The 14,225-nt window shown below is 47.2% G+C and overlaps 1 protein-coding gene across 1 annotated transcript in view; it reads left to right on the top strand.

Annotated features, from left to right (window-relative positions):
* The first annotated feature begins 641 nt into the window (after nt 1–641).
* sms (spermine synthase) overlaps nt 642–14,225 on the top strand; it is a 68,455-nt gene continuing 54,871 nt past the window's right edge. The window contains exons 1-2 of the mRNA XM_072584727.1: nt 642–770; nt 2,731–2,824. Of these exons, the coding sequence (XP_072440828.1) occupies nt 703–770; nt 2,731–2,824 (162 nt within the window). The 5' untranslated portion in view covers nt 642–702. The remainder of the gene's footprint in view (nt 771–2,730; nt 2,825–14,225) is intronic.

Consider the following 14,225-nt stretch of genomic DNA (forward strand, 5'->3'; position numbering starts at 1 on the left):
CCCCCCCCCCCCCCGACTCTCCCCCCCCCCTCCTCCCCCGACTCTCCCCCCCCTCCTCCCCCGACTCTCCCCCCCCTCTCCCCGACTCTCCCCCCCCTCTCCCCCGACTCTCCCCCCCCCTCTCCCCCGACTCTCTCCCCCGACTCCCCCCCCCCCTCTCCCCCGACTCCCCCCCCCCCGACTCCCCCCCCCCTCCCCCGACTCCCCCCCTCCCCCGACTCCCCCCCCCTCCCCCGACTCCCCCCCCTCCCCCGACTCCCCCCCTCCCCCGACTCCCCCCTCCCCCCGACTCCCCCCCCCCCGACTCCCCCCCTTCCCCCCCGACTCCCCCCCCACTCCCCCCCTCCCCCCCCTCCTCCCCCCTCCTCCCTCCCCTCCTCCCCCTCCTCCCCCCTCCCTCCTCCCCCCCCTCACTCCCCCCTCTCTCCCCCCCCCTCCCCCCCCCTCTCCCCCCCTCCCCCCCTCTCCCCCCCCCTCTCCCCCCCTCCCCCGACCCCCCCCGACTCCTCCCCCCCCCCCCCCCCGACTCCCCCCCCCCCCCCCCACTCCCCCCCCCCCCCCCCCCCCCCCCCGACACAATCGGTTTAGCCATGTAAAGAGCTTGCTGCAATTACTAGCTAAAATGAGTTTCGTTTGCTTTTCCTCCAGCTGATAGCAGAACAGTTTCTTGAAGCCTTGCAGCCCATTTTTCAGGAACAGAAAATGACAGAGACGGTTCAGAATTTAGGAGAAAATGGTTACTTAGTCACATACGTCGCAAAGAGTGGGAGGTAAGAAGCCAGTCTTATCCACCAGCAGTTGTGGGCTGTTCTTTCAGTGCACATCCTGTAAAGATCTTTCTGTCTCTTTTCTCTCCTGTACCTTCCTCTTGCTATCTAGACATCGTCATCCTGCACATGTGTTGCAACTCCTGCCCCCTCAACTTTGTTCATTTAAATAGCTGACATCCAACTTCCCTCCATTATTGTTGTTAAAGGATCTCTCTCATGAGGCATCACCCCCCCCCCACTTTCAAATCTGTCGTCATCACACACCGCACCTCAAAGACAAACCCTTGGTCCCTCCACCCTCCAAACTGCTGCCCTACCTCCAATGAATCTCAGTTATTGACTTTTTCTTCTCCATTGCCAGACTGTTAACTCTGGTGCACTCCAGAGATATGTCCATGACCCTGTTTCTCATCCAGCCTCAGGCATATCATTCTAAAAACACAGCATTGCTTCCACAGATCGATTAAAATCCTTGCAGTGCAGATAGAGAAGTCTGCACTGACCCTTCGAAGAGCCCCCCCCACCATGCCCATAATCCCACATTTACTATGGCTAATCCATCTAGCCTGCATACCGTTGGACACTCTGGATAAGTTAACATGGAAAATCCACCCATTCCATCTTTGTACTGAGAGAGGAAACAGGAACACCTGGTGGGAACATGTGCAAATCTGGGATTGAACCCAGGTCCCTGGTGCTGTGAAGCTGAAGTACTGCCTCTGCCATCTTGCTGCCGAAACCAATGTCTACCTCACAATCGGCGCTCTCACTGCATTGCGTAGCTGCTAAATCCTCTGCTTAGTCAGCATCAATTATTGGGTTAGCAGAGAGATCTCCCAATTAAACATCGGGAATTTGGCGAGATGAATGGGTGACAATGTTGCAGGTAGAATATAATGTAAATTAGTGTGAACTTTCAGAAATATTCTGCTTTTTGTTTCCCCAATCAAACCACAAGATGTTGGCAAATGTGGTTCCATGAGTCACTATCATGTAGGTTCAGTGAGCAGTTAAAAAGGTGAATGATAGCCTTCATTTCAACGGGAATTGAATACAGAAATAAAGATATCTCGCTGCAGTTGTCGAGGTTCCCTTCCTGAACCCCTCTCTGTCTCCCCTCTTTCCCCACCACCCCCTGCCACCTCCCAACCCCAAGCTTTCTCAAAGAGTTGTTTTATCTGTGCCCAACTAACTCCTCCTATTGGTCAGCGTCAAACCTCGTTTAACGATGCTGCTGTGAAGCATAGTGGATACTTTAACTTTCAAAGCACTTTAAAGGTGTGCAGTGAGAATCTGTGTGCCATCTGTCTGTTATTCTCCAACCACCTTACTTTCTCTATTTATGCTGAAGTTCTGGAGGACTCTGGTTTCTTAACAAAAAAGCAGCATTGCAACACAATGAGCAGGAGTAAACCACCCTGTCTTTTAAACCTGCTCCAACATGCAGTAAACTGCCTCGCACCCCTGTCCTGTCCTGTCCTGTCCTGTAATAGCCCTGGTCGACTAAAAGAAAATGACAGCCTTGAATATATTGAATGACCAAACTGAATCCTGAACAAATTCCTCCAAATCTTCAACTTAAATGGGAGCCTTGCATGTCAACTGTCCATAATACCCCCAAGAGGAAAGCTCTGAGCATCGACCTGACAAACAGTATAAGCCAGATAACTTTTGAGTTCTGTGGACAATTTTATAATAATAGGGCTTGGGTTACACGAAGGCAACATATCTCCCTGGTGCTGTGAAGCTGAAGTACTGCCTCTGCCATCTTGCTGCCGAAACCAATGTCTACCTCTCAATCGGCGCTCTCACTGAATTGTATAACCGCTAAATCCTCTGCTTAGCCAGCATCAAGTATTGGGTTAGCAGAGAGATCTCCCAATTAAACATTGGGAATTTGGCGAAATGAATGGGTGACAACATATCTTTTGTTTCAACTGGAATAAATTTTTACTTGCAGTTTTGCCACTCTGCGAATGTACACGGACAAGTTGCTGACATTTGACATCCATAGCTATGAAGTGGATAACAAAGGACGAGCAGCAATTGAAACGGTAATCGTAGTACATAGTCCTCCTAATTTATGAACTTTTTTTTGATTTTGCAATGGAACTTTAGGTGATGTGCGTCGAAATTGCTGAACATTAAAAAGGCAAGTTCACCAAGTATCTTTTGCAATAGACTCATACAAAGAAGGGATGGGAATGAATTAAGTCTGCACCAACTCTCAACCTAGAGTACAATGGTATGTTACTAAGCTCAAGTACCTGGTGGGCAAATGGTTGATACTGAACTGAAAATTAGAAGATTGATAATGTTTTCAGGCCAAGCTATGCAAATTCCTTAAAGGAAAAGATATTTGGAATTTAACCAACTGTTTGAGAGGTTTAAGTAAGGAAGAGAGAAAGGGATAAAATGGGGCCGTAGCCCCAAAGACTGGAATAAATTCAGATGGTGAACGCATTGGTTATTTTCCAAAATTCCATGGGTTCTCTAGAAGTACTAGAGGATTGGAAATCAACCACTCCAACATCCCTGTTCAAAAATGGAGGGAGGCAAAAAATGGGTAACTGTTGGCCGGTTGGTTGAATGCTTATTCTTGGAAAAATATTGGAATCAATTATTAAGGAAGTAAGAATTGGAAAATTAGAATCTAATTTCTGGATTAGAGTGGTGCTGGAAAAGCACAGCAGTTCAGGCAGCATCTGAGGAGTAGGGAAATCGATGTTTCGGGCAAAAGCCCTTCATCAGGAATGATGAATCAAACAGTCAACGTGGTTTTATAAAAGAGAACAGATTTCTGACTTAATTTCTGAGAGTTTTTTGTTGTATTTGGAATTTGAGAAGGCTTTTGCAAAAGATTAAGTCGTGAGGTAAGCGACCATGGTGTTTGAAGTAGTGTATTAACATGGATAGAGACTTAGTGGGGATAGTGGGGGCTCTCTTTTCATGCTGGTATGATCAGTGGGATTCCATAGGGATTGGGGTTGGGACCTCAACTATTTATGAATGTCTTGGGGAGGGAAGTGAATGTACTGTTGCCATACCTGCAGACAAAAATGTGAAAAAGCAAGTTCCACCAGGTAAGCAAGCAATTTACAGAAATATGTTGTCAAGTTAAGTGGTTAAAAAAAGTTGTTCATTTTGGAAGGGAGAACAAAAGAATAGGATATTATTGAAATCGAGGGGAACTGCAGGAAGCTGCAACACAAAGGGACTTGGGGATACTTAATACACAGTGCAGAAGGCTCACACACAAGTGCAGCAGATAATCCAGAAGGCTAATGGAATGTTAGCCCTTATTTCAAGGGGTTTGGGGTAGGGAACTCTGACTGCAATTGTACAAGGTGCTGATGAGACCACATCTTGAGCACTGAGAGCAGTTTTGATCCCCTTGTTGAAGAAAAGACATTACTTCGCTGGAGGCAGTTCAGAGAAAATTCTCCGGGATGGTCCCTCGTATGGAGAAATTATCTGATGAACAAAGGTTAAAAGAGACATGGATTGAAGATGATTGACAAAGGACGCAAATGATTTGAATTGCACTGCTCGAAATAGTGGTGGAAGCAGATTCAGCAGTAATTGAATATATATACATTTTTGATGGGAAAATTTGCAAGACCGAGGGGAAAGAGGAGTATGGGACTAAGTGAGCTACATTTTCACAAAGGCATTACAGGTGCAATGAATCACACAGCCTCCTGCATTGTCCAAAACTCTGATTCCAATCGCATTTTTGAATTTGTGGCCCCTTAGAAATTTTGGATGCACTATGCATCCTGACTCTGAGAACATTTTACACTGTTTTGATTAATGAAGCAATTGAGAAAGCTTTTGGGGGTTTGCCAGACGTTCCCCACAATCTTTATTGGTATGGCAAGTCTCTACTTTTCTGGAAACATAGACTGTTCTAAATCCAAAACAGGCCAGTTCACCCCTTAAGTCTGTACTGGTGAGTTATACAATCTAACCCAGTGTTTTCCTCCTTTCTCCCAATTTGACCCTATTTTAGGGCTAGTATGTTGGTGTGACCCTGGAGGCTGGGCATGTTTCAGGAGAGAAGAATTGTTTCGAGGGAGAGGAGATGGGGAGTTGGAGTGGGGAAGTAATGGTTTTGAAGACTGATGGTTTTGAAGACTAAGAACCATACGTACAGTGTAATACAGTCTCGCTGTTGATGTCAGGACTGCCTGCTTGATGTTCATCATGCCTGCTACTTAACTCTGAGCCCATGGTTATGTGAACTCAAGTCCAAGCCCACTCTCCCCCTCAACCCCTTAATATCTCTCCAGTCAAGTTGCACTCAAATCAACGTTTTAACATTCACCTTTCTCACTCCACCTATCATTCTCAAATATCATTTATTTTCCCAATAACCTGCCTTAATCTTTGACTAGTTCTGTTTCTCAATCGACTATTTAATACACAAGCTGCTTCAACAGATTAAATATCTGGCTTCATTCTACCCATGTTATGCAGAAATACGTTGGCCCATAACTTCTGATTACTATCAGAATAGGTCTGCTTGATTGTAACCATATCTGAAAATTCCCATTCACCATTCCACTTCTTTTTGTGACCAAACTTTTGATGCCTCAGTCACAAGCGGCTGGCTAGTCCTCAGTATATCTTGGGTTAGGAAATGCTCCTTAAGGTCATCAGAAAATAGCATTCAGATTAACACAAGGAGCATAATGAAGCTGCTGTAGATATTATGGAGCTTTGTATTATATTCATTTCTTTTAAATATTTTTATTGATTGATTGTAAAGACAATTTTTCTAAGTTTTGTTTGAAGAATTAATAATTTAGATGAAGTGTAATTATTTTTCTTCTAAAAGCCCATATTATTTAGTGCTATCTTGTGAATGTGGGAGTGAGTGAAGTGGAGGAGTGAATTAAATGATCTTAAAAAAAAAGTAGATTGATTTCAACTGAGCATAGATTTGTCAAGGGAACGTTGCATCGAAACTCCTGTGAGGTTTTGTGAGGAGGTAACATGGGTTGATTTGGGCAAGACTGTTGACATGGTTTATATGCACTTTCAGAAGGTTTCCATACAATTGCCTGAAGGCAATTATGCGTTGTGGGCTACAAACATCATTAGTAATGTAGCTACAGAATTGACTGAAGGATCGGAAACAGTGATGGTCGATGGATATTTTTCAGGCTGGAGCGAGATTTGTAGTGGAGTTCCCAGAGGCTGATATTGGGGCCCTTACTTTTCCTAATGATTTGGATCTTGATGTGCAGGGATCAATTCCAAAGGGGTGGACAACACAACACTGAGAAATAGAATTAAGAACTTCAACAAAACGTGGTGGTGTGGGCAGATAGATGGCAGATACATTTCAGTAAACAGAAGTGTGAGGTGATAGTTTGGTACAAAGAGCATAGAGAGATGTATAGACTAAACAATAGTATTCAAAAGGATATACTGTAGCATAGATACATAGGTGTATCTATTCTCATTCCTGAAGAAGGGCTCATGCCCGAAACGTCGATTCTCCTGTTCCTTGGATGCTGCCTGACCTGCTGCGCTTTTCCAGCAACACATTTTCAGCTCTGATCTCCAGCATCTGCAGTCCTCACTTTCTCCTCGTATCTATACGTAGGTCATACAAGGTAGTAGTAAGGTATTCGGTATTCTTGCTCCATTGATAAGAGTGTTGAATAAACCAACTTGGTGATTATGCCTGAACCTGTACAGGAAATTAGATGGCCCTCGGCTGGAGTATTGTGTGTAGTTCTGGGCACAATGTTGCCATCCTTCCTAAACACTTGGAGAGATTGCTGAAGGGTTTAATGAGAATGTTTCCAGGGTTTTAGAACCTCAGTTATGAGATAAGATTGGAGGAGTTGGGACTTTCTTTCCTTGGAAGAGGGGGATTTGGCGGAGTGGGAGGGGGAGTTAGTGTTTGGCCACTGGGCGGTTGGGTTGGTTGGTGCGGGTGTCTGGACAGAATGGATAGGGCAATATTTTCTGCTTGCAAAAGGGTCAAGGACCAAAGGGCACCAATTTGAAATGTTTTACAAAAGAAAGAAAGAAAAAAAATTTACAGCAATTAGTGAGTGTTTGGAATGCATTTCCTGCAAGTGTAGCGGAGTCACATTAGATCAAAAGTTTTGTTTCTATTGAAATAATTGAATGTTCAGGATTATGGGGAAAAGGCAGGAAATTGGCACAAAATCACAATGCTCAGATAGCTGGGGTAGACACCATGGGCTGTATCGCTTCCTTTTGTAGTGTAACAATCCTGTAATGAAGGAAGGGTGGGCGATAGTGGATGATGTAGGGTGGGTCAGAAAAGGAGTCGTCCGATTTGGGTGGAGGGGGCTCTGGGTATTGAAGGAATGCTGAGCACTCTGGGTGTCAGTTGGGTTTTGGAAGAACCGGTGGGAAATTGGTGGGATGGGGCCAGTTGTGGAGCGAAATTGGTGAAAACTTTCCAAGCACAGTCAAAGGGCAGGTTTGTGGTGAGCGTGTGTCTTTTGCGGGTTCAAGAAGTATTGGGGGTCAGTGTAATAGTTGCACTGTAGTTACGAGCCTGTTAGAGTCCATGTCATGTTTTCTGCCTAGCTATTATGCAAAATAAATTGGGACTCCTGTCCAATTAAAAAAAAATGCTGAAAAATGTGTTGCTGGAAAAGCGCAGCAGGTCAGGCAGCATCCAAGGAGCAGGAGAATCGATGTTTCGGGCATGAGCCCTTCTTCAGGAATGAGGAGGGTGTGCCAAGCAGGCTAAGATAAAAGGTAGGGAGGAGGGACTTGGGGGAGGGGCGTTGGGAATGCGATAGGTGGAAGGAGGTTAAGGTGAGGGTGATAGGCCGGAGAGAGGGTGGGGGTGGAGAGGTTGGGAAGAAGGTTGCAGGTCAAGAAGGCGGTACTGACTCTGAGGGTTGGGACTGAGAAAAGGTGGGGGGAGGGGAAATGAGGAAGCTGGAGAAATCTGCATTCATCCCTTGTGGTTGGAGGGTTCCTAGACGGAAGATGAGGCACTCTTCTTCCAGGCGTCGTGTTGCCATAGTCTGGCGATGGAGGACGCCAAGGACCTGCATGTCCTTGGTGGAGTGGGAGGGGGAGTTAGTGTTCGGCCACGGGGTTGATTGGTCCGGGAGTCCCAGAGGTGTTCTCTGAAATGTTCCGCAAGTAAGCGGCCTGTCTCCCTAATGTAAAGTAGGCCACATTAGGTGCAGCGGATGCAGTAAATGATGTGTGTGGAGGTGCAGGTGAAGTTGTGACGGATATGGAAGGATCCCTTGGGGCCTTGGAGGGAAGTAAGGGGGGAGAGGTGGGCGCAAGTGAGAGGAGGTGTAATCTAGGTAGCTGTGGGAGTTGGTCGGTTTATAGTAAATGTCCGTGTTGAGTCGGTCGCCCGAGATAGAAATGGAGAGGTCTGGGAAGGGGAGGGAGGAGTCTGAGATGGTCCAGATAAACTTGAGGTTGGGGTGGAAGGTGTTAGTAAAGGGGATGAACTGTTCAACCTCATCGTGGGAGCACGAGGCAGCGCCGATACAGTCATCGATGTAGCGGAGGAAAAGGTGGGGGGTGGTGCCAGTGTAGCTGCGGAAGATGGACTGTTCCACATATCCGACGAAGAGGCAGGCATAGCTCGAGCCCATGTGGGTGCCCATGGCTACTCCTTTGGTTTGGAGGAAGTGGGAGGATTGGAAAGAGAAGTTGTTCAGAGTGAGGACCAGTTCAGTCAGTCGAAGGAGGGTGTCAGTGGAAGGGTACTGGTTGGTTCGGCAGGAAAGGAAGAAGCAGAGGGCTTTGGGTCCTTCGTGATGGGGGATGGAGGTGTACAGGGACTGGATGTCCAAGGTGAAGATAAGGCGTTGGGGGCCGGGGAAGCGAAAATCATGGAGGGGGAGGGCGTGGATGGTGTCCCGAACGGAGGTGAGGAGTTCTTGGACTAAGGGGGACAGGACGGTGTCGAGGTATGCAGAGATGAGTTCGGTGGCGCAGGAGCAGGCTGAGACAATGGGTCGACCGGGGCAGTCAGGTTTGTGGATTTTGGGCAGGAGGTAGAAACGGGTGGTGCGGGGTTGTGGGACTATGAGGTTGGAGGCGGTGGATGGGAGATCCCCTGAGGTGGCGAGGTTTTGGATGGTCTGGGAGATGGTTTGGTGGTGGGAGGTAGGGTCATGGTCAAGGGGGCAGTAGGAAGAGGTGTCCACAAGCTGGCGTTTAGCCTCAGCAATATAAAGATCGGCGTGCCAAACTACCACCACGCCTCCCTTGTCTGCCGGTTTGATAGTGAGGTTGGGGTTGGAGTGGAGGGCTATGCATTGTGAGGGTAAGAGGGGTGGAGAGGTTGAGGCGGTCAGTGTCGCAGCGGCAGTTGGCTATGAAGAGATCGAGGGCAGGTAAGATGGGGGCAGCATGGGGTGTCCAGGTCTATGGGGTGTGTTGGAGGCGGGAGAAGGGGTCGTCAGAGGGTGGGCGAGAATCCTGGTTGAAGAAGTAGGCGCGGAGGCGAAGGTGGCGGAAGAATTGTTTGACGTCTCGCCGTGTGTTGAACTTGTTAATCCGGGAGCGTAGGGAGATAAAGGTAAGGCCTCTGCTGAGGACTGATCTTTCATCTTCAGAGGGGGCGGTCTGGAGGGATGGTGAAAATACGGCAGGGCTGGGAGCTAGGACCTGGTGTGGGGCTGGAGCTGGGCGTGGGGGCAGGGTTCGGCACAGGGGTGGGGTTCGGCGTGGAGGCGGAGACGCACGCGGCGTGGTCGTTGTGCAGGTGAGTGACGTCACTGGGGGTGGAAGTAGATGTGGTGAATGCAGAAATGGTGTTGTTCCTGATAACCATGGACCCCGCGGAGGCCGCAAATCTGTCAGCGATGGTCTTCCTGGCGATCGTGGAGGCGGTTGTCTGGGCGACGATCGCAGAGGCTGCATAGTCGGTGGGGGTGGAAGTGACGTCATGGTTCGCGGTGGAGGTTACTGCAGCGGCCGTGTGGTTAATGGCGCCCGAGTGGTTCCGGAGGCCGATGGAAGATACTGGAACAGTTGAGGACCCCAGAGTGTGGGGGTAAGTACATGAAAGCTTTTGGTACTTACTGTCTTTAATTTCCGATATGGCTAGGAAGAACTGTTTGTTTAGTGTATGGATTCTTCTGTGGCTGAAGAACATTAGAGGTCCTTTGCAGGTCTGTGAGAGTGTTGTCCTGAGCTGGGGTAGGGCTGACTGCAGGGAATGTAGGTAGTGGTGCATGGCTGCAAGTGTGGAGCGGAGGATCCTGAGGGAGGTCTGTTGCTGGAGGCTTCGGATTTGTTATAGGTGCTGGTTGTCCTGGTGGGTCCAAATGTTGTTGGTCTGAACGTAATCCGGAGTCTGTGTGGGATCAGTCGGTTCCGTAGGCAGGTGCTGAGGAAGGAGATGTGGCTGTGGTAACAAGTCTGTTTGAGAATGTGGCTGAAGAGCTTCAGGGCAGAGGAGATGACCCTGGGGGGTGCAGTGAGAGAGGGACTGAGATCCTTTTTATAGGAAGGAAAAAGGCTCCTTCAAGGAAGGCATCCTTGCACGAGGATTCGCAGTAGGGTTGAAATCAACTTGGAGAAAGTGAGGACTGCAGATGCTGGAGATGAGAGCTGAATAATGCCTCTGACTCTTGCACCAAATAAGGAAAATCTTTAGCATCCAGCCAGCGCCCAGAACCCTGCGATCAGAAGTCCACACTTAGAGCAGTTCCCAAAGAGTCGTCATAAAAGGGCATCTGTGTGGCCCCAATGTGCAAATCCAGTCTATCTTACTGCAATAGCTGATTTCTGGTGGAACGCTGGAGTTGTTTTGCCCAATTCTTCTCCTTTCCGGCCCCCCCCCAAAATGGTTTTCATTATAAATGTGAGAGTAAATTCTTTCAGCTGCTGCCCAGTAGGAGCAATGGCTTACAATGCCCAAACCTCGCCAGAGGCACCACTTTTGTCATGTTCCCATTCACTCTCCGTTCCAGTGAAATTAATCTTTATTCTTCACATTTCCATTAAAACTAATTTCACCTCGATAAAGCCCTGTTGAATGTCAGCTCCCCTTTTTACATCGTTTCAAGATCCTCCACCATCTTACCAGGGAAATTTGTTAGTGCTGCTCAGGCTTTAAACTGGTAAAAGTGGAGGTGGGACCCAAATAGACAGAAAAGAGATGAGTCTGAGACTGGTACAGTTGAGAAGAGGAGCAAGTCAAATACTCACGGCAGAGAACAAGGTAAAGACTGATAAATTAACCATTTTTTTTCAGGGCAGAAGGCCTGACCGATAAGGCAGATGAATGTAAGGCATGAGTTGGGACTATGAGACTGAGATATCATAGCTATTACAGAAATGTGGTTCTGGGAGGGGCACGGCTGAGAACTCTATGTTCCAGGAATAGATGCTATAGAAAAAAGAATGAGCTCAAGAGAGGAGGAGGCATTTCTGGTGAGGGATAACCTTACAGCTGTACGGGGAGGTTATTCCTGGGATTACGCCCAGTGAAGTTAGTTGGGTGGAACGGAGAAATAAGAAAGGGTGATCTCCTTGCTGGGATTGTACTTTATGGCCCCTCAATAGGCAGCAGGAAACTGTGAAGCCAATTTGTAAGGAGATCTCTGCTATCTCTAAGAATAATAGGGTTGTAGTGGGAGAGGCTTTCCATTTTCCAAACATAGACTGGGATTGCTACAGTGTTAAGGGCTTGGATAGGGTGGATAACTCTGATTATAACTCTGTTAGTCTCAAATAGTTCTGGAAAAGAATAGACCTGATCTAAAAATTAAAGCTCTAGGTTGGAGAAAGGCCAATTTTGATAGTCTTAGGCAAAAACTTTCAAAAGTTGATTGGGTGAGGCTGTTCACCGATAAAGGGAGTTGAAAAATGGGAAACCTTCAAAAATGAGATAACAAGAATCAAGAGGCTGTATGTTCCTGTTAGTGTGAAGGACAATGCTGGTGGTAGGTATAAGGAATGCAGGATGATGAGAGAAATGGAGGCTCTGCTCAAGAAAAACGAGGCACATGTCTGGTATGGACAGCTGGGATCGAGTGAATCCCTAGAGGACTACAAGGAGTTTAAGACGACACAGTGGCTCAGTGGTTAGCGCTACTGCTTCACAGTACCAGGGAGCCGGGTTCGATTCCAGCCTCTGACGACTGTCTGTACAAAGTTTGCATGTTCTCCCTGTGTCTGTGTGGGTTTCCTCTGGGTGCACCAGTTTCCTCCCACAATTAGGTGAACTGGCCATGCTAAATTGCCCATAATGTTCAGGAATGTGTAGGTTAGGTGCATTAGTCAGGGGAAAATGTAGGATAATAGGGGGAGGGAATGGGTCTGGGTGCGTTACTCTTTGGATGGGTTGGTGTGGACTTGTTGGGCCAAAGGACCTGTTTCCACACTAGGGATTCTTTGAAAGGCTGTAAGAGTATACTAAAGAGGGAGCTCAGGAGGGCACAAAGGAGATATCTTTGGCAAATAGGGTTAAGAAGAATCCAAAGAGAATCTACGAATACATTAAAGATGAAAGAATAATTAGGGAGAGCAGAGGACCCCTTAAAAATCAGCAAGGCTGCCTGTGTGGGACAACAGATGGGGAAATACTAAGTGAGTATATTGTGTCAGTGTTTACTGTGGAGAAGGGTATGGAAGCTAGAGAACTCAAGGAAATAAATGGTGATATCTTGAAAAATGTCAATATTACAGAGAAGCCGCTGGATGTCTTAAAATGCATGAACGTGGATAAATCCCCAGGACCTGATCTGATGTATCCCAGAATTTTGTGGGAGGCTAAGGAAGTGATTGTTGGGCTTCTTACTAAGATATTTTGTGTTATTGCTTGCAATGAGTGAGGTGCTGGAAGACTGGAGGGTGGCTAATGTGATCCCATTATTAAAGAAAGGTGGTGTGGAAAAACTAGGGAACTGTAGACAGGTGAGCCTGATATCTGTGATGGGCAAGTTTGGAGGGGATTCGGAGGGACAGGAATTACATGTATTTGGAAAGGAGAGGACTGATTGGGGATATTGGCTTTGTGCATGGGAAATTGTCTCACAAACTTAATTGAGTTTTTTTTAAGAAGTGACAAAGGAGATTAAAGGCAGAACAGTGGACTTTGTATGGACATCAGTCAGGCGTTCATCAGGGTTCTGCATGGTGGACTGGTTAGCAAGGTTAGATCACATGGAATTCAGGGAGAGCTGGTCATTTTATTTAAAAGAAAAACTTGGCTAGAAGGTGGGAGACAGGATGATGGTGGAGGGTTATTTTTTGGATTGGAGGCCTGTGATCAGCAGTGTGCTGCAAGAATTGGTATTGGTCTTTAATATTAATGATTTGCATGTGAATATAGGCAGTATGGTTAGTTAGTTTGCGGGGCACCACCTGGTGTGGCGGTTTAGCGGACAGTGAAGGAGGTTATCTCAAAGTACCATGGGACCTTGATCAGATGGGCTGGGGAATGGCAGATCCAGTTTAATTTAGGTAAATGAGAGAGGTTGCATTTTGGTAAGGCAAATTAGCGTAGCACTTATACACTTAATGGTAAGGTCCTGGGGAGTGTTGCTGAACAGAGAGATGTTGGAGTGCAGGTTCATAATTCCTTGAAAGTGGAGTTACAGGTAGACAGGGTAGTGAAGGTGGCATTTGGTTATGCTTTCCTTTATTGATCTGTGCATTGAATATAGGAGTTGGGAGATCATGTTGCGGCTGTATAGGACATTGGTTAGGTCACTTTTGGAAGACTGCATACAATTCTGGTCTCCATGTTTTAGAAAGATATTCTTAAACATGAAAGGGTTCAGAGGCAGAAGTTCAGGGAGCTAGGATAGAAGCTTAGTGAGAACAAACAGAGTTATCTCTGATTTGTTGCCCGTGCCACATACTAGCCAGGTGAGAAATGGGGGGAGAGGAGTTGAACACGTGTCTACAGGGATGGTGTAGGAGGGAGGGTTTTGGATTCTGGGATAATTGGGGCTCTTTCTGGGGAAGGTGGGACCTGTACAAACAGGATGGTCTTCACCTGAACCGGAGTGGGACCAATATCCTGAGGGGGCAATTTGCTAATGCTCTTTGGGTGGGTTTAAACCAATTTAGCAAGAGGATGGGAACCGAAATTGTAGTTCCAGCATACAGGGGTTTGAGATTGGTGAGGTCAGAAATAAGATGTCAAGGATGCAAGAAGGCAGTAGCGAGCAGGAAGGTGTGTCTACTTCAAAGCCAGCAGCGTCCGGATTAAGGCGTGAAACTTGCAGCATGGGATGGTGTCTTGGATTTCGATGTTGTGGCCATTTCAGAGACCTGGATGTAGCAGGGACAGGAATGGTTGTTGTAGGTTCTGGGATTTAGATGTTTCAGTAAAACAGGGAAGGTGGTAAGAGGAGGGGGGTGTGTGGCACTGTTAGTCAAGGACAGTATTATGGTGGCACAAAGAACATTTGAGGACTTGTCTACTGCGGTAGTGTGGGCTGAGGTTAGAAACAGGAAAGG

This window comes from Chiloscyllium punctatum, chromosome 15 (genome assembly GCF_047496795.1).
Source record: "Chiloscyllium punctatum isolate Juve2018m chromosome 15, sChiPun1.3, whole genome shotgun sequence".
Classification (NCBI taxonomy): Eukaryota; Metazoa; Chordata; class Chondrichthyes; order Orectolobiformes; family Hemiscylliidae; genus Chiloscyllium; species Chiloscyllium punctatum.